The 26,837-nt window shown below is 39.9% G+C and overlaps 1 protein-coding gene across 1 annotated transcript in view; it reads left to right on the top strand.

Moving 5' to 3' along the window:
• The window catches only part of SOD3 (superoxide dismutase 3), a 49,751-nt gene extending 26,811 nt beyond the window's left edge, over positions 1-22,940 (top strand). Inside the window, exon 2 of the mRNA XM_044062181.1 lies at positions 21,648-22,940. Within this exon, the coding sequence (XP_043918116.1) occupies positions 21,654-22,346 (693 nt within the window). The 5' untranslated portion in view covers positions 21,648-21,653 and the 3' untranslated portion in view covers positions 22,347-22,940. The remainder of the gene's footprint in view (positions 1-21,647) is intronic.
• Positions 22,941-26,837: the final 3,897 nt, after the last annotated feature.

The raw sequence follows: 26,837 nt of genomic DNA, 5'->3' as shown, positions 1-26,837 counted from the left end.
TCCTGACTTCCTCCCAGCTGAAATCATCATCCTTAACTGCCATCTGAATCCCCACAGCAAACTTGCAATTGCCTCTATCTACCTTCCTCCTGGTAACAATCTGCCCATTCTTGAAAACATCCTATCCTGGTTCTCCCACAACATACCATATGAGACACTTATCCTTGGTGATGTCAACATTGATTGGTCCAAACTCACAACTGACTCCCCCCAACTCAGTATCCACCTACACGGCTTCCACCAACTTATAACATCTCCCACTCGCTTCCATAAAAATTCCACTTCCAGCTCCATCATAGACTGGATCCTTACCAATTCCCCCACCAATACCACAATCCCACCACCTTACCTGACTCCCTCAGTGATCATCTCCCTACCACCATCTTAAGACACTATATATTCCTAAACCCCACCTTATCAAAGACTGTCGAAAACTATCAACTTTCAATTCATCCCAATTTAACTCCATTCTCCACAACATAGATTGGTCCATTCTAAAACACCTCCCCCTAAACGATGCTGTAAGCACTTTCAATAGCATCTTCATGAATACTCTAAACTCCTTAGCTCCCTCTAGGAAGATCAGAGTAAAATCAAACCATGCTCCCTGCCTCTCCAAAGAGACTAGGTCCCTTATGAAACAAAGAAATCATGCTTGGAAAACCTGGACTAAAACTAAACAGCCACCTTTTCTTCAAAAATACAGGCAACTGAGGAACCTTGCAAAAAAACATACAACTAATAACAAAAAGATATACTATAGCTCTGCTCAGCTTAACAACAAATCCAATCCTCGAAAATTTTGGTCAGTTCTCAACAACATCCTCTATCCTGGAAAGCCCTCTAATCCCTCCCCATACCCTAACTCTTCCTCTCAGGAAACAGCTACCCTCCTGAATAAACACTTTATCTCTTCCATCCAAAATCTGGTAACCTCTAAGCCAAACTCTACTTTGACACCCACCTCTCCAAGTCCCACTAACACAACTTTGTTTTCTTTTGAGCCAGTTCCCATTACTTACATCAAATCTCTACTACTCAAGCTAAAACCTTGCTCTCCTTCCACTGACAATCTATCTTCTACATTCCTCAAACTTGCTGCTGACTCAATTGCCTATCCTGTATCTATACTAATTAATAGATCTATTCTGGAATCAACTGTCCTCACCCTTTGGAAATCTTTCTTCACTATCCCTCTTCATAAAGGTGGAAACTCCACTGATCCCTCAAACTACCAACCCATTGCCATTCTGTCCCCCCTCTCCAAGATATTAGAAAAATGTATTCACTCACAGCTTCTCAATCACCTCCTCACACACCACTTACTTACCCCTACCCAACATGGATTTCGTCCTCACCACAGCACCACCACTGCCCTCCTCTCCTTCACTCATATCATTGCAGAGGCCCTAGACAACAATAAATTCATTTCCTGTCTCTTCCTAGATCTCTCCAAAGCCTTCGATACTGTCTCTCATCCTCTACTACTATCCAAACTCACAAATCTCCCACTATCCCCCTCCGCACTTGCCTGGTTTAATAGTTACCTATCTGGCAGGGAAAAATCTGTCAAATGGCTCTCATCCTCCTCACCTTTCCTTCCCATCTCCACTGGTGTTCCCCAAGGCTCCATCTTGGGACCCCTTTTGTTTAACATCTTCACTAATTATCTTTACACCTCATGCAAAGAATCCTCCCTTATTCAGTATGCTGATGACTCCACACTTATATCCATCTCAAATAACATTCCTGAACTACACTCCTTGACCCAACAGGCCCTACTATCCACTGAACAATGGCTCTCTCACAACCTATTGATCCTAAATCCCAAAAAGACCAAACTCCTACTTTTCCTTCCCCGTTCTCTTTCTCATCACAAAACCTCCTTTTTTATTACATCTTCTAACAATACAAATATCCAACTTTGACACCCACACAAAACTCTTAGGGGTCATTATCAATGACGAACTCAAGTTCAACCTACACATACTCCAATGTATAAAAACAACAAACAAACCAGAAACTAGGTCTGCTATATCGGAACAAAAAACTCCTAACCCCTGAATCTAGACTTACCCTGGGCAAGGCACTCCTTCTCCCCTCCCTCTTATACGCCGCCCCAGTTCTTACCAGTATCCAGGCCTCCACTCTAAACAAACTGCAACAGACTTACCATAAAATAGCCAGATTCATTACTAACTCTCCATACAACTCACACCACTGCATTTCTTTAAACTCTCTTCAATGGCTTGAACTTCCCCAGTTTCTGCTATCTTATCAATTTCATATGCTACACTCTATTCTTTATAAACCCTCCTTCTGTCCATCTCTACCTTCCTTAGTCTCCATCTACATCCCATCCCGGACCCTCCGTACTTCTAACCAACAATTACTTGATATCTACCACCCAAAAAAAGTCAGTAGGCAAACTACTCTACAAACACTCCCTTGCCCATGCTTGGAACAAACTTCCCCTTGACTTACGTTCAATCTCCCACACCTCACACTTTAAAAATGAACTAAAAGCTTATTTTCTCAATTCCAGAACCTGCCCTTGCCATGACCCTACCTAGTCTTCCTTCCCTTTATGTACCCTCAAAAGGACCATACTTAGTACCTCATTACACCTTTCTCTCTCCAATGTGTCTATTATGCATTTGCACAATTTTATACAAACAAAAAATGTTCATTGTTGACCTATTGAACTATATCAATGCAAAACTGTTACTTAGCTTCTTTTAATGCAACTTTAACTTTATGCATGTATCCCAACATATGTGAATCATTTTGCTATAACTGCTATTATATCAATATTGTTTAAAATTGTACTTGTTTTAAAATGTATTACTGGAGCTTTTCTCCTCGGGTCTCCACTGAAAATGGGCCACAAGCACAGTTGGACAAACCCAGTTAACAAATGTCAATAAATAAATAAATAAATAAAAGTTGTTACAGACAATACCACAGTCATGCGGTACATCAATGAGTTGGGGGGACTAGGTTATTCCCCCTTTCAGACTTACCAAGTTTGTGTGGGATATAGATTCACAGCATAATCTCATTCTACATGCATCCTACATTCTGTCAGAGCAGAACTGCATGGCAGACAAGCTGAGCAGGACCAGGGCAAACCCTCACAAATGGAAAGTGAGTCAGGGGTCTTCTAAGATTTGATCCATCTGTGGGGAGATCCTCAAGTAGACCTCTTTGCCTCCTCTTTGAACAATCAACTGGCAAGATTCTGTCTGAGGGTTTCATGCAAGGAAGCCTGGAAGACAGATACCTTTTCTTTTCCTTGGACATGAATATTCCTGTATGCTTTTTCACCCTTTCCACTAATATGCAGGGTACTTCTGAAGATTCAAAAGGAGTCCTCCAGGATAATTGTGGTGACTTCCTTCTGGCCTAGACAACCGTGTTTTTTCTTTCTTTTTCTTTTTTTTTTTTTTTGCAAATGGCCATGGGCGATTACCACAAGCTTCCATCAAAGGCTGTATCTTCTCACACAAGAAAAGAGGTGTTTGATACACCCCAACATCAATCAACTTCAGTTGACTGCCTGGATGATAGGGTCTTAATTCCTTTTAGGCACCTGTTTACTGAGGATGTACAGATGTTATTAATGGAAGTAAGAAAGTCTGCTACTAGAAAATAATATATTAGCAAATAGAAAATGTTTACTAGTTGATGCCAACAACACAACTACCACCCATTCAGGGCTACTTGTACTCTGGTTTTACAATATTTGTGTAATTTACTATCATATTGCCTTTATTATTCCTTTATCAAGTTTGATTTAGTAGCCATTTCACCATATCTGCCCATGAATCCACCTCCTTCAATACAGTCTCGTGTCAAAATGTTTTTGAAAGAGGTTTTGCACAAGAGGCCTAGCTAACTTGGCTGACTTCAGGTTCTTAACATTGAAAACGGTTTTACTGATTGCTCTGACCTCTGCAAGAAGATTATATCTGAGTTCCAATATCTTACAGTGAGTTAACCCTATCTCGTTCTCCTCATGGACAGGGATTCTTTGTGAGATAATCCTTTTTTATGACTAAAGTGGTATCTGAGTTTACTTTAAGCCAGTCTGTTCACCTCCCCATTTTCTTCTGAACCAAAAAATGAGGGAGAAAGCATACTCCATACCTTGGATATCCACAGACAACCCAGGTACTATACTGACAGAACTAAATCTTTCTCATCTTTGGATCAATTGTTCATTTATTGTGAAGGTAAGAAGAACCGACAACCTGTGTCAAAACAGACTGTTTCCAAATGGTTGTCTAAGGCTATTACCATTTGTTATACTCATCGTAACAAAGGTACCAAGGCCTTGGCTTCATCTATGGCTTTTTGGTAAGGGATGGATTCTAGAAGTATTCTAAAAGCTGCTACTTGGTCCTCTGTACATACTTTTACAAAGCACTATAAGCTTGATTCCTTCTCTAGGTCCAGGTCAGGCTTTGCTAGGATCATTCTTCAGTGGTTCCTGGACTCTTCTCCTTCCACCTCCCAAATGTGGTAAGCCAGGGTAAGCTACCCATATAGCTAAGGCTACAGCAGCAGTGATCAATATAATGAACATAGTACAGTTCTGTAAGTAAACTTACCATAACAGGAAATGTTTGAATGATCACTGTTGCAGTAGCCACTCCCTCCCACCCTCCATCCCCTTGTTTTTTGGTATATTTTTATGCCAGAGTGTGGCACATGTGGACATTTATTTTTTGTTGCTCCTAACATCATCCTTTCAGGGCTCAGCCTCAATGTCTCTGTTGGCAGGAAAACTCTGAAGAGCTTGGCACCCACACTTGTCTTTTAGTCAGCTCAGCTCAAGCTGCCTAACAGTTTGGATGTATGGAAGGTGCCCTGAAGCTTTGAAAGATGGTTACCTGTTATATCCTTGGCAGCATATAACCCAAATAGCTAAGGCTATTGCAGCAGTGATCATTCAAACATCTACTGTTATGGTAAGTTTGCTTACGCAACTGTACTTTCCTAACAAATGTCTTAAAGAGCCCAGTTCTTCAAGCAGTAGCAGTCTGTTCAGCATTCTAATACTGCTTTTTTGAGAGGGAAGTCCAGTGTTTTTCTCAAAACAATCTCCAGAGATCACAGTCCAAAATCCTCACAGAAGTCCTTATACATACAGCAGATCTGATTTGAAATACCTAGCCCAGCTTACACTCTCACTGCTGCTTAAAGGGAATTCTTTCTTTTAGATAAAGAAAATGGGCCAATCACATTCAAGCAGCTCAGGGCTAACCTAGCTGCTCTCATAGGTTCATAGGTTCATAGGTTCATACTAGGCTATCTGCCCTTGGGCATTTATAAGCCTAGCCAGAGTGTGTTTGGCTTTCACCACCCATTTTAAATTAATTTTGCTATGCCCTTTTTCGAGGTTAGTATACTGTGCCTCTGTCTAACAGTGACACAGAAGTGATACCTGGGGTAAAGCTACGATCGCCCATCCATTCATCAGGATTCCTCTTGAAGAGAGTCAATGAGGGACTCTGCCTAACCTGGATTGGGATTTTATCCCAGAGTGAAGGGAGCCTCTGGGTTATGAATCTGTCCCTCCAGCATGTCCTATTTATTTCAGTGCTGAGGTTCAAGTCTCTCGAGTGCGTAGCTCGATGGGATTTGGATTTTCTGAGGTGCAGCATGTCCAATAATTCCAGGTTGGACATGGCTTTATATGTCAGGCACAGATCGCCTCTGAGCAAGCGGTATGCCACTGAGTAGAGCTGGAGTTTCTTTAACCGGGCAGCATATGGCATCCGTTTGAGCCCTTTGATCCTCTTGGTGAGGTACTTTTGGGGTCTTTCCAGTTGCTGCAGGTGTCTGGTAAGGTACATCCCAAAAGGGGCATTGTACTCAATTATGGGCCTGATGAGGGATGAGTAAAGAGGCACGATGACCTCCCCTGATCTAGATGTGAATCCCTTCATGATTAGGTGGGCTATATAAAATGTTTTTCTAACCACTTTGGCCACGTTGTTGTCAAATGAGAGATTGCTATCAACTTGGGTCCCCAGGTCCCTAATTACTTCTTCTGTACTTAATGGATTACCATCTATGTGGTAATTTGTGGGCACTTTGTTTTTGCCATAGGGGATGACTATACACTTTTTGGCGTTTAGCTTGAGGCCATAGCTCTGGCACCAGTTGTCTGTTTCTATGAGGCCCTTTTGGAGGATGCTTGTGCCGGCTGGAGAGTCGATTATGGTGCCCAGTTTGCAGTCATCTGCGAACTTGGTCAGCCACAGTCCTTCCGTGTTTGCCTGTACCTCCAAGAAATATATACCGAACAAGAGAGGTCCCAGGACTGAGCCTTGTAGGATGCCACTTGTAACTGGTTTGGAGTCTGACATGGCTCCAGCAATTCTAACCATGTAGGTTCTGTCCTTGAGCCAGTTTGCAACCCATCTAGTGACATAGGGGTTTATATTTAAGCCGGTGAGCTTATCTATAATGCCTGAGTGGGGTATTGTATCGAAGGCTTTTGCGAGGTCCAGGTAGGCTGTGTGGACCACCTTCCCCTCGTCAATGGCCTTGGTGACTATTTCAAAGAAATCGACCAGGTTTAAGAGGCAGGATCTGCCCTTAACAAAGCCAAACTGGGTAGGATCCAGTGTCTGTAGGTCCCCAATATCTTTATTTATGAGGTCCATGATGATCCTTTCCATAGCTTTGCAGACCAAGCTAGTCAGGCTTATGGGGCAATAGTTTCCAGGATCCGTTGAGGCACCACCTTTGTGGAGAGGGACCACTGTTGCTGTATGCCACTCTTTGGGTACATATCCTGTAGTAAGGCTGAGATTGAACAGTAGTTTTATGTTTGGGTTTAGCTCTTCTTGGAGTTCATGTAGGACGCAGCCCGGGACACCATCTGGTCCCATTGATGCTGTGTTTTTTGCTTTGGAGAGGGCGTCTGAGATGTCAGGGGGGCAGCACTCTGCTGGGATAGATATTCGCCCTTTTGGTGGGGGGGGGGGTTTGCGCTGAACCTGTCAGCTAGGATGTTGGCAATGTCTGCGGGTTCGGTGTATTTTTTTGCCATTTTGGACTAATTCTGAGCATATCTGGGAATTCCCACCCAGGTTCCTAACATAACTAAAGAAAGCCTTGTGATTATCCTTAGTGTCCTGTGCAATTTTTCTCTCAAAGCTGGCCTTAGGTGATTTTATGAGTGCCCATAGTTTTTTGCTAATACTGATCAGAGATGCCTTCCCTTTTTGGGATTTTGCTCTATCATGTAGTAGCTTCCTCCTTCTATTGTATAGTTTGTTTATGGCTGGGGTCCACCAGACAGAACGCCTGCCTTTGGAGGATTGGGTCTTGGTTTTATTTGGGATTGCATGATCCATGCATTCCTGAAGGTGTTCATAGAATGCGTTTATAAAGGATTCTGTGGTCTGGGCCGTATTTTCCACAGGTCCAGGGGCTTTGAAGGATTCCACCTCGGTTTTGAGGAGTGTGAAATTTGCTTTAGAGAAGTTTTTCACTGTGGTTTTCTGGGCAGGGGGTGGGGTCTGGATGTGAATATCCAGTGAGATTAGTTTATGGTCTGATCTTATCAGTGAGGGATACAATTCTGGTCTGGAGCATAGAGTCCCCATGTTGGTGATGATCAGGTCCAGTATGTTTTCCCCTCTTGTGGGAGTGGTAACAAGTTGTTCCATAGCATTTGAGTTTATAAATTCTAGGAACCTTTGAGCTAGGGTGTTGGAGCTAGAGTATTGCTCCCAGTCTATGTTTGGGTAGTTGAAGTCGCCCAATATAATGGTGTTTGGAGAGACCTTCATATTTTCCAGTGTTCTCAGGAAGGCCGAGTGGGGTTCCTGGGTTTGGGAGGGTGGTCTGTAGCAGGCTATAAACTGGAAGGCAGTTTTACCCACTGTTAGTTGCACATGGATAGTCTCTGATGCTTTGTGCTTTGCCACCAACCTGGAGGTGTTGGTATGTTTGACGAATATTGATACTCCCCCTCCTTTTGTGGTTCGGTCCAAGTTTTGGGGCCGAAAAGCATGATATGAGGTATAGCCTGGTAGTGCTGGGGTGCTCTCGGGAGCCTTGAACCAAGTTTCTGTTACTGCACAGATATCAATGTTCTCCATGCTAAGGAGAGTTTTGAGTGCATGCATCTTGAGGTTTAGACTTCTGGCATTGAGTAGCATTACTCTTAGTTTCTTATCCCTTGTAATACCTATGGAGGTGGGTTTGTCTTTTGAGCCTTGCCTAAAAAAGGCACTATGGGGGTAGCAAGAGCCTTTGCCAATATCCGAAAGCCCAGGGGTGACAGGCGCAAGCCGTCCCTAGCAAAGCATCGTGGCTTGTCGAGCATGTCATCCCAGGCTGACAGGCATTGGATCCCCTTTGAATGACACCAATACTTAAGCCAATTGTTGAAATTGATCATCTTGTCTTCATATTGTGGCATCATTCTTGGTGAGGGTAAGATGCTACTCAAGGTCAGGGTCATACTGGCCTGGGCTACATGCTCAGAGAGCTCCTCTATGTCTCCTTTCATGTAGTCCGGGGAGGTACGTCTCAGGTCATTCACACCAGCATGGACAATGACTGAGTCATATTTGTACTTGCCTTGGAGTGACCTGAGTGCGTGTGTTATGTGGCGGATCCTAGCGCCCGACATGCAGCTCACCGTGACCTTCTCCTTGCTCAGCCTGGTGAGCGGGACATCAGTGTGCCTGACGATAGAGTCACCTATTACAAGTGTATCAGGTGTGTTGTTTAGCCTTAAGGGCTGTGACTGTTCGGCACACTGGCTTTGTGAGCTATGTGTTGCACATGCTTTGTTTTGGGGTAGCGGTTGCTTGGGTGTCTGCTTTGGAGGTCTCTGCTGCTTAGGCAGATTTTTATTTAGTGCCTCCGAGTATGTTTTTGTGTGTTCATGTGTTTGGTTTGCTGTCGTGGTAGGTCTATGTGAGACTGGAATTGTAGTGAGTGTGGTTTCCTTCTCCTCCTGACTGGTTACGCCAGTACTGAGTTGAGAGAACTTAGCCTCCAGTTTGGCTATATGGTTGCATCTCTCACATGTGTTGGAATTTGTTGGGAGGAGGAGAGGGTTGTCTGTGTACATGAGGCAGTTGTAACATTGCCTCAAGATTCCCAGATTCACCAGCTGGACTGGAGAGGAGATTGACAACTGACCTTTGGACATGCTAGAATAGTATTGGGAATTCCTTTATAATTGAAAAAAAGGGCCATTGGGGAACAAGGTACTCAAGGGGAGTTTGTGAGGGTGTAGTGCTTTTAATATTTTAGTGCTGACTTAGTGAGCAAGTGCCAGGTAACTTAAATGCAATGTGTCACAGGTAACTTAAATGCAAAAATGACAAACAGTAACTTTCTTTCAAGTGAAACAAGGAAATAAGTACAGTAAGCAGTGCAGATATCACTAGGGATCCACAGAAGCGCTGAAAGGCCGCGTTTTAGGTGGAATTAGCGTTTCAGGGAAATAACAAGCAAACAAACAACAAGCATACAAACAAAGCTAGATTTAGCAGGCCTGGATCTAGTCTATGCTACAGCAAACAAGGTGTACCAATTTCAGTAAGAAACAGTTCAAATATGCAGGCACTATAAGCCTTTAACCAGAAATTCCCAGCTCAGAAGGGCAGAGTCCAGCCTCTCCTCCCACAAGAGTGCAGACCACGAACCTTCTTAATGTAAAATAACTGGCCTGAAGCCATATATGTTTTATCACAAAATATATTTAAAAAAGATAATGTAATTGTCATTTTTCTCTTGCTGGAAAAAAATAGTTGTAATTTGTTGTTACAAACTACGTATAATGTCCACTTCATGTTTTTTTATAGTTAATAAAGTGTCCTGTGTAACATTGTCTTCAAAGAGCTACTAAATGCTATTTTATATTTTCTATGATAAAAAAATTAAACACGTTTTGCACTAAATCTTAAATAAAGCCAGATATCCTTCCGCAAGTCATATATGTGGGTTTTCAACCTTCACTTTTGCCTAGTTGCTGTTTTACCCTCACTTATTTTACTGGGCCCTCTCCACCAGTTTGTGACTGCCTTGCTATCCTCATGATTTTCTGAAGCAAGATTTTAAGAATCTAAAAACTAGAGGTGCTGCTAGCAGCAGGCCAGTGTAAATGCAACTGTTGCCCTCCAACTCTGTAACAGCAGAGTATACAGTTAATGCCAGGATACGTACGTGTTTTTGCATAAGAGTATAACGCGTTGGGCATCAGTCTCTGTACTCAATGTATCAGACAAAGGCAACTGTCTCCAGCAGTCATGATTTTTCTCTCTTGGATGGCCTTAGATGATCCTACCCAAGTCACTAGCACTGCAGGGAGAAATCCAGCTGTCGTGCTGATAGAGAAGCCTGGTGTTTCATTTTAAATATGTGTAACGAGACAATGAGACAATACATATTATGTGCTCAGAGAACAGTAATCATAAAGTACTGATAGGCAATACTATACAGGGAACCATTATGGGGAATTACTTAATACGCATAAGAAATATGTTAGCCGAACATATGTAAACATTTCTTGATATAATCTAGTAACATGTAAACTATGTAGCAACATTGAACTAAAGTACACAGCTCATTAAAGCAATCTATTTCATTTTAATGCAGTGTGATTTCTGTTTTATTTTATTTGTCTGATAAGTGAATTGTTGGACTGTTTTCATCCATGACCTGGGCAATAAGGGCAAGGGTAAATGTAATATGCACATATGGGGACAATTTAGTATAGCCAGTCAAACAGCATGTTTTAGGAGGATGAAAGAAAAACAGACACAGTTGAACATGCACATTCCACACACACATTGTTCTGAGATAAAGACTGCACCCCTGGCCTTCCCTGGAGTTCTAAAGCAGAGATCTTAACACTGTACTATCATGCTATAATATTATTTTCCCTCTGATTTTGATCTTATCTGTCTTTATTTCCTATTTTATGCTATTGCCATCAATTATCAAGAGACCTTATATCGTCTCAATTTGTTTTCAGTCATTCTTTTGCACTAGGATGAAGCCTCTCCTGCTCTTTTTTCCATTCTTTTATAATGTTTAGACAATGCTTTTCTATATTTTTTCTTTTGTGTTGCTTTAATTTTTACTGTCATTTTAATAAGGTTAGAGGCATAACTGTAATATAACCTTTGAATTTTTTATGAGTTCCAGATGAATCATTATCTTTCTGCCTCTGCTTTAAGGCACTTGCTAAAAAAACAGTGACATGTTAGAATGTGTAGGGAACAAATTTCCTACATACCTAATGTGGGGCTCAAAGACTGGGGATGAGTTGATCCATTAGCGTAACACACTCCCTGGATTAGTAGGAAAATGTGTGCCATTACTATTAAAATATGTCTTATTAAGTTAAAAGTATCTCAAAAGATGACAACAGTGTAGTTTTTTTGCATTTTTGGTGTTATTAGCTCACAATTACATATTTATTTTTAAATATATGGCTAAATAATTGATCTACATTTAGTGCTCATAAATGTTGACTTGTTGATTTTTAATGTAGGTCCACCACATTGTTACTGCTGATAAGTGAAACTTGGTGACATTTTGTAGCAGATGAATATTCATTTAAATATTTGTAAAGGTCATCTTACTTGAGCTGGTCAGTCATGCCAAAATCTGCCCAACTCAAATTCCCTGATAAGGAATTTCAATGTCCTATTGAGTCAGTGATTATCTAGGCCTTTGTCTTTTAATGCCCTACTGAGTCAGTGATTATCTAGGCCTTTGTCTTTTAATGCCCTACTGAGTCAGTGATTATCTAGGCCTTTGTCTTTTTCATTTCCTATTCATGAGCACTAAGCAAAAGCTAGTGTAAGTAAAGAGTTTCATGTTGCCAGAAGTGAATGAGGAAGAAATTACACAATTGGATCAATCAGCAGATTTATGAAAATAAACTTCATCTGCCCCAATAAAATTCATTTTAAAACTTGTATCTGTGTATTGTTACTGTGTTTCACTGTGGACTTATTTAGCTTTTAGCTCTCCCAGTGTTTTCAAAGCTCAGACCATAGACAATTCCACTTGACTTGGAATAGGAAAGAATAACATGTACTTTCTTAAACTAGAGTAATGCAAATGCAAGCCTAGCAGCTTGTAATCTATAATTCACAGTACTACTATTAAAAGAAATGGTAAAATTTCACCTACAGTACTAGGGTATTAGGGTAGCTTTTTTGTACTGGTGACCTAGCTACAGCTGTACATTATGTAAATGAATAAAAACATGCTGGACCAGGAGGGAAGTTCCATGGTGTTCACTGTTGCCTGTATTACACAAAAAGGCACATCCTACCTGGGTGTCTACATATACGTAGCATCTGTGCATGCACCTGAGTGCCTGCATGCATTACAAAGCCTCCCGCATTACTTAAGTTCCAGCTGAGAAAAATATACTTATTAAACAGAAGTGCAGAATATACATTAAAATAGCAGTTAATGACCACAAATGTTTATATACTGCTTGAAGGAAATTTTCCAATTGCTGCAAAAACTATGACATTATTCAAAGTAAAACACTTCTTACAAGTGGTAAACATGATTCAAAATGATTCAATGTATCATCAAGAAATATTATCATTATAATTGTATGAATATCATTTATTTAACCTTAATTAATAATTTTTTCAAACATCAGCCTGAAATAACATTTGCAGACTTCTGACTCCGTTGTGCTCCTCCTTCTCCACCAGCTGATGTTAGGCAAATAAATCCATGTCTCCAAGATAAAATAAATCTTTGTAGCTCTGCTGAGCTTCAGTCACTTTTGACTTAGGTCAGTGGCTGATCTAGGCCCAACTGATAGGGGGTAGTCCTGTTCAGAGTGCTTTGGTCATGACTCTGTCATCTAGTATATATGTGGCTATATGGATTTCATTTGGCAAAAAAAAAAAAAAACAGTTTGAAGAAATCATCATATTTCTGAAAAATTCTTTATGGTTGTCTACTGCAGTCATCATCTATATGCTAGCCCTGACATGGTCATGGAGATTACACACTCTTCTCTGAACAGTCTCACCAATGATCCATCTGTTAACATGGCCACCTTCTGGGTCATATATCCACCTGAGGTTTATGGTCTGATTATTTTTCAACCTATGGTTAGTGTGGGGGTCATCTATCCTTCTGAGTTTGGGTACTATGGTTATCACTCCTTCTGTGGTAAGTTATTCTACCCTGCTAATTATCTAGGAAGTCAGGTTTCATTAATTTCTTTGTAAGCATTTGTTTGTCCATTCAACTTTGACATATATTTTCTCCATTTTTAAATCAACATTCTGATTTGTCTTCAGTTTACTTTCATTTTGGGCACAGTGCTGATAAAGAAATGCACTTCTGAAAATATTGAAAAATGTGCTGGAATCAGGGGTTCTTTCACTTCCTTGTGGGAGTAAGAATATTTCTATATTGCTGGTGAGATGTGTGTATGGAGGCCTAACTGATTATCAGGCTGTTTTTTCAATACTACACATTCTTACGAACTGAGAGCTTGAATAATTAAAAAAAAAAAAAAAAAAAAAGACTATAGTAATACTGACACATGTTAATAAGGATATGGTTAATTACATTAGATATATAGCAGTATTATTAATGCCTGTAGAATATTACTACATGTATAAAACACCTCATATTTACTGTTAATAGCAATATTAAAACAAGGATGTTGGTCAAATCAGGAGATAGGGTAGAGGCGTTGTCTTGGTCAGGTATCCTCTTTCTTCTCTGGCCTAATCACTAATTTCGTCAAAAATGCCATAGCATTTCTCCATTAAAGTACGTTTTCTTTAATGATTTCCCATGTTAGCTCATGAGAAGTCACCTCCTACAATATTACTGGTATACTAGGTTTTGTAAAAGGTAGATTTGTTCTACCTCCAAGAAATCACTTTTTTTATAGAGTAATACAAAAAGTTGTTTGTTTATAGGTTCATAGGTAGGTAATAGGCTATTGACCCTAGGGCCTATACAAGCCTAGCCAAAAAGGTTCCCTGGCTTTCGCCACCCAAGAAAATTATTTTTTGTGCCCCTGTCAACCAAAGCAACAGAAGTGATCCCGGGGGTGAATTTCATATTACCCAGCCAATCATCAAGATTTTTCTTGAAGAGTGCTAATGAGGAGCTCTGCTGACATAGATAAGTAGTCTATTCCAGCCTATGGGAAGTCTCTGGGACAGGAATCTATCACTCCAGCATGTTCTGTTTATTGTGGTGACAAGGTTTAGATCCCTAGAGCATGTAGCTCAGAGGGATTGGGATTTCTTTAAGTGGAGCATGTCCAACAGTTCTGGGTTTGACATAGCTTTGTATGTTAGGCAGAGATTGCCTCTGAGTAGATGAAATGCGATGGAGTAAAGCTGGAGTTTTTTGAGACGGTCTGCATTGGGCATCTGTTTGAGGCCAGTAATCCTCTTTGTGAGGTATTTCTGCGGCCTTTCCAGTTGTGTTAGATGTCTTGTGAGGTACATACCAAAAGGGGCGTTGTACTCTATAATGGGTCTAATGAGTGATGAGTAGAGGGGAACAATTACCTCTTTTTTTCTGGATGAGAAACTTTTTGTGATGAGGTGTGCCATGTAGAAGGATTTCCTGACCACTGTGGTGAAGTGATTATCAAAGGAGAGACTACTGTCCACCTGTGTCCCAAGGTCTCTTATCACACTTTCGGTGTTAAGTAGACTACCACCTATGTGGTAGTTCATGGGTACAGAGTTTTTACCAAAGAGGATGACAATGCACTTTTTGGCATTGAGCTTGAGGCCATGGCTTTGACACCAGGCATCTGTCTCAGTGAGGCCCTTTTGTAGGATGTCCACATCGTTAGGAGTTTTGATTATGGCTCCTAGTTTGCAGTCATCTGCAAACTTAGTTAATAAAGACCTTCTGTGTTAGCCTGTACTTCAGAGAAGTAGATACCAAACAGGAGAGGACCCAGGACTGAACCCTGTGGTACTCCACTTGTCACTGGTCTGAAGTCTGATTTGGAGTATGCTACTTTCACAGTGTGGGTTCTGTCAGTAAGCCAGTTGGCAACCCATCTTGTGACATAGGGATTTATACCTAGTTTAGTGAGTTTATCTATAATTCCAGAGTGGGGGATGGTGTTGAACGCCTTGGTGAGATCTAGATAGGCTGTATGGACCACCTGACCCTCATCTATGGCTTTGGTGACTGCTTCAAAGAAGTCTATCAGGATTAGGAGACATGATCTGCCTTTTACAAACCTGAACTGTGTGGGGTACAGAGTTTGGAGATCTCCAATGTCTTTGTTTATGAGTTCCATGATGATATGTTCCATGGCTTTGCAGACCAGGCTCATCAGGCTAATGGGGTGGTAGTTCCCGGGGTCTGTCATGGCTCCCCTTTTGTGGAGTGTGGTAACCATAGCGGTGCACCATTCAATGGGCACAAAGCCTGAGGTGAGGCTATGACTGAACATGGTACTTAGGTGGGGTGCCAGTTCATTCTGTAGTTCATGTAGAAGGCAGCCTGGGATGTTGTCAGGTCCCATGGATGCTGTGTTCTTGGCTTTGGAGAGTGAGGTTTTTACCTGTACAGCCGTGATTACAGGAACTTTGCATTCTTCCGGTATAGAGATGTGTCCTTTAGGGGGTGAGAGGGGGGTAAAGTTAGCACTGAATCTATCTGCCAGGATGTTGGCAATATCAGTTGGTTCTGTATATTTAGTGCCATTGTGCTGTAACTCAGAGCAGATCTGAATGTTGCCATTGAGATTCTTGACATAGCTATAGAATGCTTTGTGGTTGTCTTTAGAATCAGTGACAATTTTGTTTTCATAACTAGCTTTGGAGGATTTTATGAGGGATCTCATCTTCTTACTGAGGCTGACCAGGGAGTTCCTCCAATCATGGGATTTTACTCTTTTTTTGCAGCAGTTTCTTTCTTCTGTTGTAGAGTTTGTTTATGGCAGAAGACCACCAGATTGGCTTCCTTTTTTTGGAGGATAGCATCTTGGTTCTGTTAGGGATAGCACAATCCATGCACTCGTATAAGTGCTCATAAAGTGCATTTGTGTAGGATTCAGCAGTTGTACCTCTATTGTCCATCTGCATGGGTGTGGTGAAGTTTGTCACTTCTGTCTTAAGGAGCGTGAAGTTGGCTTTGTAGAAATTTTTTACGGTTATTTTCCTAATGGGGGTGGGACGGGATGTGGATGTCTAGGGTGATTAGCTTGTGGTCGGATCTGACCAACGAGGAATTGACCTCTGGTGTGGAACACTGGTCTCCCATGTTGGTGATGACCAGGTCTAGAATATTGCTGTCCCTGGTGGGGGTGTGGATAAGTTGATCCAAGGCGTTGGAATTGATGAATTCCAGAAAGCGTTGAGTGAAGGAGTTGGTACATGAGTAGTTTTCCCAATTAATGGTGGTTGTAGTTCTTTGATTTCTTCACATGGCAATGTTCTCCAACTTTAGTTTGAAAAGGTGGAGCACTTGCCACTTAGGTGGCATACAGGGATAAAGCCCTGACTACAGCTCAGGTGTCCCAGGTTTGATTAATGGCTCAGGTAAAGTTGCAGAGAAGATGGGTGTGCATGTCCTGGGTGTGAGGACACTCTTCAATGAAACTCCCTAAGGGAAGGCATGATCCAAAGAGGGGAGTTGTTCTCAGACGAGGGGAGTTGCTCTCAGACATAGTCAGTGAGAGTGGGGGCGGGGAAAGGCATATAAAAGAAACCCTCTGAGACTGAAACATGGACAGCCAAGTACTCAGGGCATCATTAGGCTCCATGACCAGCCTCTGTATACTGGAGTAGTCGGAGATTAGGCGGATCACTGGCAGACATGGCGTGAACATGGGGCACTGGGGGCCATGTTGGTAGGATGAGGTTTGAGGGGACAAAAAAATGTAATACAAAAAAAGAGAGAGAATGTGGCATTTGCATGCTAGTGTGCTGTAATTACCAGAGACACATAAAAGACAGTAAGACAAATCAGGAGTGGCAGATTCTGCAGGGGGTACATTGATGATAACTGGAGACTGGAAACTTCTTTACTCCCCACATGAATTACTGACTACAGTGCCCACATGTAACATATATCCCACCAAAAGTACATGACAAAATTCCTTGTGAGCAAGTAGGTTAGGAGGATGTTTTTTCTAGTTTCTCATCCCAGTCCTGTACCTGTTCCTTTTATCCAGAAAACTGGCACCAGAATCACCCAAATGTTTTCACAAAAAATCTTTTGCTTAGTTTGTTCATCTCAGATCCCAGATTTGCCTATCTAATCATATTTCCCTGTTCCAATCTCTCAAGGAAAGGACCTGGTTATTTAATTTGCGTTACTATAAGGCTCTACACTAAAAAGACAGGCTAGAAAGACTGGTCCTCATTATTCTGGTGAAAATCTTGCCATTAACAATGTGGTAACCTACTGGAATGGCTTCAGACTGTAATTTGGGGGAACTGACTAAACATTATACATACATAAAGGCTTCCAGGCACTTAACTTGAATCACTCAAGCTCATGTCAGACTTATTCAGTCATGACAGATTGATTTTTCCACTTGCTCATGCCACTACTGCTGGACACAAATACAAACACAATAATAGTGTATGCATGTGTCTTCTTAATATCTGTTCCAACACAAATACAAACACAATAATAGTGTATGCATGTGTCTTCTTAATATCTGTTCCAACACAAATACAAACACAATAATAGTGTATGCATGTGTCTTCTTAATATCTGTTCCAACACAAATACAAACACAATAATAGTGTATGCATGTGTCTTCTTAATATCTGTTCCAACACAAATACAAACACAATAATAGTGTATGCATGTGTCTTCTTAATATCTGTTCCAACACAAATACAAACACAATAATAGTGTATGCATGTGTCTTCTTAATATCTGTTCCAACACAAATACAAACACAATAATAGTGTATGCATGTGTCTTCTTAATATCTGTTCCAACACAAATACAAACACAATAATATTGTATGCATGTGTCTTCTTAATATCTATTCCAGTCATCTCCAGTCTTGCAGCCTCTCAATGAAAGAATGAGATAGGCTTTATACTATCGGTGATTGTGCTTTCTTTAAGGTCCAGAGACCTTGGAGGGAGAATACCAAAATAAGGGGTACAGAGGGGCTTGCTACCCCTGCAAAATGTTTATTTTTTTGGTTTTGTATTTGCTCATATTATCAGAAGCACAAGTACATTTCTTCTGAGTTTTGTGTGCAGTTGAGCTAATGCAGTACAAATGCTTTTTGCCAAGCCTTTGTAATGCTAGCTTGGATGACCTGAGAAGGCAGAGTGCAATCACCCCTGTGATGGAAGGACAGGGATGCCCGACTTGTTTTTTGGAAGGACTGATAATCTTTTTTGTAACAGCACCAGACTTGAATGAATATTCTGGATTACACAATGATATTTAGAGAAACATAAAATACATCGAATCTTGCTAAGATTTTGCACATATGTCCTTAAACTCAGGCTTTCTGGTGGAATCATAACATACATGCATCTTGCTAAGACATAATTACTTTGTACTCTGTATTGTTAAGCCCAGACTTTATGATTCAAGCCCTAGGACAATAAAGACATTCATGGCTAGACTGTAACGTGTAAAACAGTGTCAGACATTCCTTCCAGATTTCCAGGATAAAACTACCAGAGACATCTGGTATGGAGGCATCTTTAATATCACTAACTTTTCAAGGCTGCTATGCTCATTGCCAAAAATCATAACAATAAATTGCTAGATCTCATGTCTCTCTTGCAAAGTAAACATATAGCCATGTTGTAACAGGGATTTGATTTCTCCCTCTTTACCAGGTTTCTATGCCCATCACTCATTTAGACTGCTGGAAACTGGGGGAGAGTACCAATATCTGTCAGAGACTATTACCTCTTGGGTTAGCAATAGATTCTCCACAACCCATAAATAGAAGTTATCAAACTTCAAATTAACCTGAAACACGACAAAGTATCAATTCATAGCCTGCAATATGTCATCATTTTTGATGGATAACTGGAGCATCTCTATCATAAAGGCTGGGCACATCCAAGGATTCCTAGAATTAGTAAATGCTAACTCCCCTGTGCTAATACTTAACCAGCCCACTAGGGGGGGGGGGCTGAAATCTTCTAGACCTCATTCTCACCACTCTCTTCTTCTTACACTACCTGCAGTATCCTTATCTCTGGACAAATCCAATCAGAAATCAGCAGTCTTTTTCTTTTAGAGCATCTAAATCCAACGCAATGAACACTTCTGAACTGAAGGAATTGAAAAAGACAACCCTATTAAAACTATGTGGTAAGCTCGTAAAATTCAACTGCAAGATTTCAAGCCTCAGTGTAGCCTCAACTGCTGTTTATACAAATGAAGTTTATTCACATATAACAAAGTAATGTAAACCAACACGTTTCTATCATAACCAAACATATTGAGTAATGTAGAAACAAGCCATTTTGCTGGAATGCCAGCATTAAGTTCTATAATGAAAGGTAAAATAATTAGAGCCTATAATAAACCAAAATCTGCACACATTTAAGACTTCAGTGGCCTAATGGTTAAGGTGTTTTCCTTACAAACACAAGGTGCAGGGTTTGAGTCTCACAAGAGATAGTTGTCTAGGCTTAAAATGGCTTGTAAGGGCAGTTAGCTTAGTACTAAACTATGAACCTATAAAAAGATCATCAAAATCTTGAATGTTACTATAAGGAAGATTAATGCAAAATATGAGTTATAATAGTGCTATTGAATGCTTATCATTTTAATTGAGATTAATCTAACAATTAAAAGAATAAATCTTAGTAAATCTTAGTTCTAATTCTATGGTAATGGGGGGGGGGGGGGGTGATCATCTGTTACCAGCTCATTTGTCTTGGGAGGATTGTGACACTATTACAATTTACTACTTTCTGAAGAACTGACAGTGTCATGTGACTCATGCTCCCACTAATCTAACCTTCCATAATGAGATTTATTACTATTACAGTAGCTTCACATATTACCATATATGACAATCCTCTTTGTTCACTTTCACTCTTAGGTCTTGCTCAAACCTCCTATCAGCTTGATCTTCTATTTGCATGCACCTTGATTTACTACCCAAACAGTCTTCCCTCTTTTTGTCATTAATTATATGAACTGTTTTAGGGCATGCTGTTTTCTGTGGTGTGCATGAATCCCTGTGCCTTTTGACTCAGTTGTAGCTATATGTGTCATACAGTTTTCAGACTTAAGTTACTACAGAGTTGACGAAAGGTGTAAACAGTAAATGTCAAGCTAATAGGCCATCCTAAGATATTTTTTGATCTCATTTGGTTATTTGAATCCTTGCCCTGCTCCAATGGATTAAGTTTCACACCTACTTTTGTGCTAACTGCATCTGTACAGCAACGCAATGCTTCTCCAGCAGGTGGAAGTCTGCACATATTATAAAAGGCCGCTTGAGTGTTTCCATTTACTTGACAATATAACTGTTTCAAGTCAAAGGTCAGAACTATGGCCATACCTCTCAAACTCAAATCTGAACAAAGCATAGAATAATAGGGGACATTCTTATAAACCTAGAAAGTTGCTAGGTGTTAGCATGCATTTTCTGAAGGATATAAAGTCTAAAACTCAGCAATATGTCATTATTTAGTGACTTCTATCCTCAGTGGTTTGCCAGAAAACCACAAATTGTATGAAAAACAGATAAAAAATTTGAAGTAAAAATCAGGACGTTCTGCAAAAATCTGGTCAGTTGATAGGTATGCATTCTTAAGCTTAAATTTAGTTGCTTTCTCTACTACTATTTCAAATAGTTATCCTCACCTGACATATTACCATTTTATTCCCTCTTTTTTTTCTATATAGTCTATTATTGATCCTTCAGCATTTTGTATCTTACCTTATCTATACCCATATCCCATAACTTTCTACAACCTAAATAAGAACTTTCCACATTTACCATTTCTGATTTCCCTCTTCACATTCTAAAATGAGTGACTTTTCAGTGTATTTTCTTGCTGTTTCTGACTTGAATCAGTTACACACTGAATTACTCTCATCAGTTTCTTACAGCTCTTTTCAAACCAGATGCAGAATATTCTTCATTTATATTCCAGTTCATCTTAGTACCCTCTGCACACACTACTATATTCGTTGGTATCTGCTTCCATTGTTCTCAAATTTGGAAATTGGTTGTTGCTATAATTACCTTTCTCTGCACTGCTTTGGAAACTGTACTTAATGAATGAACAATTAGCTCTGAGTTTATGGTTGTAAACTTCATAATGAAATTATAACAGTACAGTATACCACAAATCTTATCTGCTCTGTTGTGATGCCCTAAATGTAACAATGTTGTCTTTACCTTGTTACTTTTTCAGCCTATAATTATTTTCACACATGGAACTAGTTACTTTCAGCAATTGTGTTATTATTAAATTTGTACTGCTTGGATTCTAATCAAATTCATTTTTCAAATGCCCAAGTTTGTTGCTTTTTTTCATTAGGCCATACAGTACGATTTTACTAAATGTCAACTTTATTGTAATATTCTGTTATAAATAATGCTAAGATGAAACACTAATTGAAAAATGCATTTCTTTACAGTGACAAGTTTTTTTTTTCTTTGGTAGGATACCATGCGTAACAAAATGGTGGTTTTATCTTTGAGTGTAACTATGCTGTTGTCACTCTTCATTTCTTATTCAACCGGCACTGATGAAGTTCCTTTGAAAGATAATTGTACTCTGGCAAACATCGAAGAGAAAATCAATGACATGTGGTTTCACTTATTTCACCATCATCCCATCCGTAATGGCTCTAAAGACGTATATGCCATCTGTGTGCTAAAGCCCAGCACAAAGCTGGAACCTGGGAAACCAGTGATAACTGGACACGTGCTCTTCAAACAAAGAGATCATAAAAAGAAAACCGAGGCCATTTTTAATGTGGAAGGATTTCTGGCAGGAGATGTCCATCAAAAGCGAGCCATTCATGTGCACGAGTTTGGTGATATCAGTGATGGCTGTGATTCAACTGGTGGCCACTATAATCCATATGGAGTAAAACATCCATACCACCCAGGGGATTTTGGCAACTTTCTTCCTAAAGATGGCAAGATCACCAAGAAAAAAAGCATCAAAGTTACTCTCATTGGACCTGATTCCATCCTTGGTCGTGCAATAGTAGTCCACGAAAATGAGGATGATCTTGGAAAAGGGGGCAATGAAGCCAGTCATTTGCATGGAAATGCAGGCAAGCGATTAGCTTGTTGTGTCATTGGGCTCAGCACCAAAAACAAATGGTATCAAAGTCAGAATGATTATAAGTAGAATGTGACTTTTTAGACTGTATAATACAACATCATAATGTCAGACCATCTTTTAAGATGTTACCTTTAATGAATGCAGTTAAAAATCATCTGACCGGGTGAGTCAGAATATTGTGTTAACAGGTAGCATACAATATGTAAAAACTAGCTGCTGTTTCTTATTTTGCACTATGACTGTGCTATTATTACCTAATAAACTATATGAGATTTCCTGCATTGTTTTCCATCTTTGAGAAAATATGATTTCATTTATTAATACTACTAACAATCAACCTAAATGTTTCTCACTTGATCAGTCTGATGCATATTTATACACTTATGAATATCTTTGTACCAGTTTCACATAGTAATGAAGTTACAAAACATAGCACTAATGAATACACTTCATTTGAAATACTGCATTTGTCTTGCTTTGTAATAACATGTAAAGTATTTCTAATAAAAGAAGAAATGCCAATGCCACTGAAAAAAAGAAAAATAAAATCACTGCATTTTTATAAATCTTGCTATTTTTTTAAATCTTGGTATTTTACTGCTTAACTGTGTCATACCGAGTGAAATGCTGATTTGCAATAAATATGACTTTCATCTGTTACTGCATGACCTCGATTCATTCCTTCCTTGCTGTTAATCTTAATTTTCTACAGTTATGCTAACATTTACTATGGATCATATTCTAAGCAGCAAATTCTTTAGCCAGAATGAGTCACACTGCACTGGTGTTTTTAAGTGGACTGTTCTACTTGCAAATCCAGTAGACAATGGAAGTATTGAAATACTGGATATCCTGCTTCTGTACTTTGCAATGAGTGTGCATGTCAAACCAACATAGAACCTGGACACTCAGAACTATGCCAATGTTTACTGCATTAAATGCACTGGTAATGTACTGCAGCACTAGTAATAAAAACATATTATACCATGATCCCCCCAAAACGTGCACGCTGATTGGCCAGCGTGCCCGTTGTAAATCGAGTTATACTAATGGAAAAAGGTCCGGTCGCCCGGACTTTTTTCCATTAGTATAACTCGATTTTTTAAAACACTGTCTCGCTATGTTAAATGGGTTTAACATAGCGAGACAGCTTTAAAATAAGCAACGGAGATCTCCGTTGCTTATTTTAAAGCTGTCTCGCTATGTTAAACCCATTTAACATAGCGAGACAATGTTTAAAAAACAGCGGAGAAAGCAAGATCTCCGTTGCTTTTTTTCGCTATGTTAAATGAGTTTAACATGGCGAGACAGTTTTAAAATAAGCAACGGAGATGTCCGTTGCTTATTTTAAAACTGTCTCGCTATGTTAAACTCATTTAACATAGCAAAACACAAAAAAAAAAGCAACGGAGATCTTGCTTTCTCCGTTGCTTTTAGGCCCAGCTCTGATGTACTGCGCAGGCGCGCAGTACATCAGAACTGCCGCGGATGCCAGACATCTGCGGAAGGGCAGTAAACAGGCATTATACTATGCCATTATTTAAGAAAAGTAAAAGTTTCTTTTCTTAAATAATGTCATGGTATAATAGCAATAACCCACGCCTGGGTGTGGGTAATGCTAAATTTACCCACGGTTGGCTTTGTTTGGTCCCTCGGGCTTTGCCCTCGGGACCAAACCACGCCAACCGTGGGTAAATTTAGCATTACCCACACCCAGGCGTGGGTTATTGCTATAATCACTCCCACACACACCTCTCAACCTGCAGAATCTGAAAACAGCAACAAAGACCTTTGAAAACTAGGTACCTCCAGTTAAAAATCAGGACATCGAATTAGCATAAAATTAGAAGCGGAAATAGCACTTAACTTTTCCCATATCTAACAGGAATGGTGGATACTACTCAGAAACATGTTTAATAAACAGACTGTGACAAAAATGATGGAAAATATAAACATATTATCAAAGAGACAGCGTAAAATCTGTAGACTTCAATGAACTATTAAAAAATTCTACCATACAAGATCACTGATTTTGCTTTAAAAGAAGGGAGATGTAAGGTGTGCCCTCTTTCTTTAAATTATTGTTGCCACTAGTATGTTGGTCATGTAGTGTAGTTTTCTGTTTAGTAAATGGATTAAAAAATCCCATGTGATGAGAGATTCAGAAAATTGTGTGAAGGGGTAACTCAACCTGAAAAAGGGACATACCTCCAAAATTAGGGTAATCTTGTGCAGGGTAAATCAGGCCTAAAATATGAACATTCTTCCAAAATATGGACAGTTGAGAGATCTGCTCCCACAATAGGAAGTCTCAAAAATGGTTACAGAACCCACGTCACTTTCCATGTAACATAGCATACTATATCCCAAGACTTGGACTAAGTAGTATTCCAAGGTGCTTCCCTTCCTGTTTTCTCATCATCTTAGTTCTGGCATTTACCAGTCTGCATTGGGCAGAACATTTTGTCAAACGTCCCAGTAGCTATCAAAGTATGAATTTGAATATTATGGCTTTGATGGTTACTGTTTAGCTATGCCAGGGAGCATTCTTATGTTTTGCCCAGACAGTATTATTAGACAGTAATAAAGTAGTGTAGCACCAAGCTAGTTGACCCTGTGGTACAGAAGAATGGATGCCTGACTACAGCCTAAGTGATCGGGGTTCAGTTATCAGCCTGACACTGGATGAGGGAAGCGCAGCAGGGTAAGGAATGAAGGGGTGCAGCCAACTGCACTCTTTAAGAAAGGGAAGATTGTACCTAAAGGTACATTGCAGATATGCAATTCCCTGGTAGAGACTGGGGAAGCCAGCTCCTGCACTTCCAGTTTGCTGGCCAGAGATGCTTGATGGTAGCATCCTATGCAGAAACGATGGAAAGCCCATCACTGACATCATGTACCCCTCCCCTTACATAGCTGAGTGGCCACAGGAATGTAGAGATGAAAAGATTACGGAAAAACTTCAGACCTCCCTGATAACTGCCTAAATGAGGGTTCCTCTAGACTGATTCTCACCTTTGTTGATGAGGGAATTAATGAGTCAATAGTGTGAAAGGCAGCTGATGACAAGCAGGCAATGGCAGTAAATGAGAAAAAAGGCAGTAAAGTAGCACCAAGTGAATGTAATTTTTTTTTTGGGTCACAGGATTATCAATTTACAAAAACTTTGAGAATTATCTTCTGTAAACTATGTTGCTGGAAGTGGTTTCTGTTTTCTTATTTCTCTTAGTAGAATTGTTTACATAAATTCCAAGCTACATTATGTAACTCAAAATAGCTCTACTGAAAGTGAACCACTTTTCATTTTAATGTTTTTTGCAGGACTGTACAAACTTCCATGATGTTCAAAAATGGTAAACCTTTTGATGAGAATGCCAACTACTTCTCCAAAGTTTATCCAGTCTAAAACATTGAAGTGCGAACACAAAAACGAAACTTAATACTTTAACTGGAAAACATCAAAAATTAAAGAAACTAATTTCCTGGAATCCCCAATGACAAAAGAAAAAAAATCCCCTGTCCAGTCATGCACAGTACAGAGAGGCTCGGGAAATTCACCCTTTTCCTTACTGCAGTGCGATCTTGGAGTTGGCCCCCACTTAGGGTGCAGGGGGGCTTGCTCCCCTGCAAAAAGGCAAAAAAGGTAGACTTTTGTTTGTTTGTTTTTTGATGTTCTGAAACTTGAGCATATGGTCTCTTCAATATTTTTTAGTAGCCAACAGAGTTAAACTCAATATTTTTTTTGACTTTCCAAAACGTCGATCATCTGACATAGACCCATAATATATGTATATCTACATATAGATAGATAACACACACACACACACACACACACACACACACACACACACACACACACACACACACACACACACTCACACACACACACACACATATATATATATATATATATATATATATATATATATATATATATGTGTGTGTGTGTGTGTGTGTGTGTGTGTGGTTTACTATCACAAGGTTGAAGCCCACAGTCCTGAAATGCATAATTCCACTAACATAATACAGAAGACCATAACACTGAAGATTACAAAGTTGAATTTCTGCTAATACCTTAACCCCCCATACTTCATTGCATCAAGTAATGCATTCTTTGTTTGAAAATACAGCATGTTACTCTGTAAATGTATGAAAAGTGGGTCATAAGGAAATATGTATTTTAAAATCATGACTGCAAAGTTGAGAAGGTATGATTTTTGCAAAGGTAGTAGTGTACATTCCTGAACTGATACAGTCAGGGAGACCAAATAACTTTGCTGGGAGAAGGGGTACTAATGTACCAAACTATCAATTGGGAAAACTTTGCTATTATGGCAATCAGTCTCACTGACACAGTTACATAACTTTACTTCTTTGCCTTCTTCTTCTTCTGGCTTTTCCCGGTTAGGGGTTGTCACAGCGGATCACCTGTCCGCTCATGATTGGCAGTGGAATTTTACGGTGTTGATTTGCCAGCCTGGTGCCCAACCTTCCACAGAAGGCACACACATGCACACACTCACACCTAGGGACAATTTAGAGTGTCCAATCCACCTA

This window comes from Protopterus annectens, chromosome 2.part1 (assembly GCF_019279795.1).
Source record: "Protopterus annectens isolate FY-2018-M chromosome 2.part1, PAN1.0, whole genome shotgun sequence".
Taxonomy (NCBI): domain Eukaryota; kingdom Metazoa; phylum Chordata; order Ceratodontiformes; family Protopteridae; genus Protopterus; species Protopterus annectens.
This window is presented reverse-complemented; position numbering and strand designations above follow the sequence as displayed.